Source organism: Dermacentor silvarum, chromosome 7 (genome assembly GCF_013339745.2).
Source record: "Dermacentor silvarum isolate Dsil-2018 chromosome 7, BIME_Dsil_1.4, whole genome shotgun sequence".
In the NCBI taxonomy this organism is placed as follows: Eukaryota; Metazoa; Arthropoda; class Arachnida; order Ixodida; family Ixodidae; genus Dermacentor; species Dermacentor silvarum.
In genome coordinates, this window is record NC_051160.1 from 90,081,115 (window position 1) to 90,084,737 (window position 3,623).

At 51.9% G+C, this 3,623-nt stretch overlaps 1 protein-coding gene across 1 annotated transcript; it reads right to left on the reverse strand.

Moving 5' to 3' along the window:
* Positions 1-1,439: 1,439 nt before the first annotated feature.
* Positions 1,440-3,198, reverse strand: LOC119459629 (5-hydroxytryptamine receptor 1). The gene has a single exon (XM_037721310.2). It carries the CDS (start codon positions 2,376-2,378, stop codon positions 1,566-1,568), a length of 813 nt encoding a protein of 270 aa, XP_037577238.1. The 5' UTR covers positions 2,379-3,198; the 3' UTR covers positions 1,440-1,565.
* Positions 3,199-3,623: the final 425 nt, after the last annotated feature.

A 3,623-nucleotide genomic window follows, 5' to 3' on the forward strand; every position in this document is an offset into this window, starting at 1 on the left:
AAGAAGATCCGCAAGCGTTTCCACGTTCATGTGCACGTCGGTTCACTGGAACACATTACGACGCGCAGGCGTTTCCGACTCCTAGTAAACTCGTTTCTGTACACGGTGCACTAGATTGTTCACTCTCGCTACTCGACACTCGCAGGAGATAACCGCGGTACATTCAGGTGCTAGCAGGATCAGCGCTGCCGCAGTACAGAAGGTCTTTTGTCAAGCGCGAACATACCGAAATTGCCCGCGCGTCCCTGCAACAATGCGTTAGAACAAGTTTGTCGTCTGCGCTGAAAACGCGTGGCACGCGCGGTAATGATGTGACGCGGCATCCAATCTCGGTCCACTCACAAGGGCTGCTCTAATTGAGCGTCAGAAAATATAATGAAAGGCGCGTGGCACCAACTCGCAAGAGCACGCTATGCTAGGACATCTCGAAGCGATCATATACGCGATGCGATATACGATCCTTTGCTTCAATGTTTCGAAAGTGTATGCGAGCTTGCATTGGGATATTTGCTGCGGTGAAATTGAAATTGCGTGATCGGAATGGTGGCTTCGCTGTAGCATCCTTTTGAATTCCATAGTCGGTTAGATTATAGGTGAAGTTGGGTAATTGTTATTGTCGCGAAATTTTGTGTTGTGTTATTTTCTAGGATGTTGCTAATGCCATTAACGACATATCTCTGAGATGAATGCCAGTCAGCACACGGGTGAAAACGATCGAATATATACAGGGCATTGTCCCTACCAATACTTCCGCGATGCCTGACACTCGTAATGTTTATAGCTATATGCGGAAGTTGGGAGAAACCGAGTTGCCGTCCTACGCACCAACACACGCACTTTTTTTTTTCATTCGTTCCCATCTTTCCTCGCTTATTTATTTATTCATTTCCTTTTGCGGCATCTGTGGACAATTTAATATTCTTCGCAGTTATACACATGTGCATTACAATAAGTGCCAGAAGCAGGTATACATAAGCGATTCACGGCTATACACAGATACACAGCGTATGCGTACTCCTTGTGTTTCCGCGTTTTTAATGCGGATAAACGGACTTCCTCAGCCGTTACGGGCTGTTATTCAGCTGTACAAAGACCTTTGCAGTGCACCTAAATGCTCCGTCTCCATGCGGTCTCGGCCCGTGTTAACGCAACCTTGCATTGCGCGCATCACTTGAGGGCCATTGACACGTCTGAAAGAACAAATAGAGAAAGAGTGCAGCTTTCATCTTAAGTGCCACAATGAACCGATCACTGTTCACCTGCATGTCTTTGTATGGGATTTCTGTGGGACATTGAAATCGCAAATTTCTGGTGCGAAAATGGACTCTTCAGTATTCCTACTGTTTTTGCCCAAGACGCATCTGATATCGCAATTGACAGTTACTGGTCTCCGTGGGTCAGTCGAACAACGGTGAGACAGGTGAGTTGGTCGACTCGCACGTGCTGCCTCGATTGTTCTGATGATGATTGGTCTCGTGGTGATTACCCTGATCATTGTGCTTATTTTGCAGCTGATTCACGTCGACCCTGGAGACCCGTAGGTCTTCAGGTGACGTCCACCATGGTCAGGCCCACGAGTTGAGGTGGTTGTCCCTGCTGCCCAGCAACTGTCTGACCGTGCCGCTGCTGCTTCCGCCCCCAGTCGTGCTGTTTCCGGTTGCCTGCGTCTGACAGCGGAGGCACAGCAGGTCCCGGAAGGCGCGCCGGAAGTCGTGGTGAAAGGTGACGTAGATGACCGGGTTCAGCGCCGAGTTGGCGTAACCCAACCAAAGCGCGAAGCTGTGCGCCACCTCCGGAAGTGGTTTGCCTCCCAGAGGCCGCACCAGGGCGAGGGCAAAGAAAGGGAGCCAGCAGGCCGTGAAAGCCGTGAGGATGATTCCGAGCGTTATGGAGGCCTTGCGCTCCCTCAGAACGACCCTCAGGCTCCTGCTGCGGGGTCCGGGCCTCGCTCGGTGCTCGGCTTCGATGACCTTCTTCGCAGCTCTGTGGATCCTCCAGTACACAAACAGCATCACAGCCAAAGGTATGTAGAATGCCCCGAGCGTGGCGTACAGCTGATAGGCAAGGTGCTGGCAGACGAGGCAGGTGGGTGTGTCGACAGTGCCGTGCTCGTTCCCCAGGACTAGCAGTGGGGGAATGCTGATGAGCGCCGCCAGGAGCCAGACGGCACCGATGCAGGCCCAGGCCCTTCGGGCCGTGCGCCGGACACCGTAGGTCAATGGTCGCGTGATGGCCAGGTAGCGGTCCACGGAGATCATGCACAGGTTGAGGATGGAGGCGGTGCAGGAGGCAACGTCCGCGGACACCCAGGCGTCGCAGGCTGCTCGTCCCAGGTCCCAGCGGTGGCCGGAGAGCTCAAGGTACATGGCGGGAGGCATGACCAGCAGGGCCACGCAGAGGTCGGAGGCGGCAAGCGAGACCAGCAGGTGGTTCGACGGGTGCCGCAGGCGTCGCACGAGGCAGACAGAGAGGCAGACAAGCGCGTTGCCCACCGCCGTGGCGCCGATGAGCGCGCCCAGGCACAGAGCCAACGCCAGTGCACTCAGCGTGGCAGGGGGAACGGGACACCGCCGGTGATGCCACTGCTTCCGCTGGGGCCGCTACTTTCCGAGGTCAGGGTATCCTGCGTGGATGCGAATAGGAGAGAACAACAAATTACGTCCGTTGTTTTGTGTGCCTCTACACTAGCGCTGATATTTATGCACGAGCGATTTAGGTGTTTAGAACACGCGCGTTACTGCATAGTTTCTGAAATCGTCCAATCACAGTGAGAGCTTGCATTTTCGATGTGGACCTCCGAATCAAGTGGCACTCTCAAGCTAACCATAATCAGCTAACGAGAGAGGTGGCCATTATCCAGCGGCGACTACGGACAAACACGTAAAGACACCCAAGCTTCCAACACCAGTACTACCGCAGACAATAAAATCACAAATGTCAGCTGCCAAGGCCACAGGAACAGTGGACGAAGGCCTTTCTCGCTGGGACAAGATGCACTCCAGTCGTTTCAAATAAAGCTGATCACTACTACTGTTTCGCCATTCTTGGCACTTTGCGGTGGGTAGGCAGGTAGGTTCTTGTCACACCTTGACTTAATGAAAATAATTTTTAAAAAATGTTACTGATGGTGAATTAGAGCACAGAATTCCGGTGCTCGAACCATTAAGCCACGTACTCTTCTTTTTTCTTTATTGCCAATTTTTCGTGGACCGTATACCCACAATACGTGCACATACTAAGAAATCATAACATTGATAATGCTAAAAAAGCACGCCAGCAATGCTTAGCTGGCCTGTAGGAGTTTAAATTGCCTCAACGAGACCAAGTCATCCAGTATAATTATCCATGCTGGTGGTTCGACTTGGTTCCTGCAGACTTCTCTTACATACGTGGCATCTTCTATGAAATACTCTCTGGCAGGTCGGGCATCAGCATCTTCATTTTGAACAGCCATTCTAGCTTTACATAGGCTGTGCATGCACATAAAGATAGCTATGTCATAGGGCAAGCCTCCCGTTTTATCTGTCGGCCGGACACGAATTCCATAAGCACTGACCGGGAATTCTTCATTTAACGCTCGCTTGAGGCTGTCCCATAAGAATAATGCATCTCAGCAGTCCAGG

Coding starts and splice junctions, on each gene's coding strand:
- LOC119459629 (XM_037721310.2), bottom strand. CDS start 2,378: ATGCCTCCCGCCATGTACCTTGAGCTCTCCGGCCACCGCTGGGACCTG.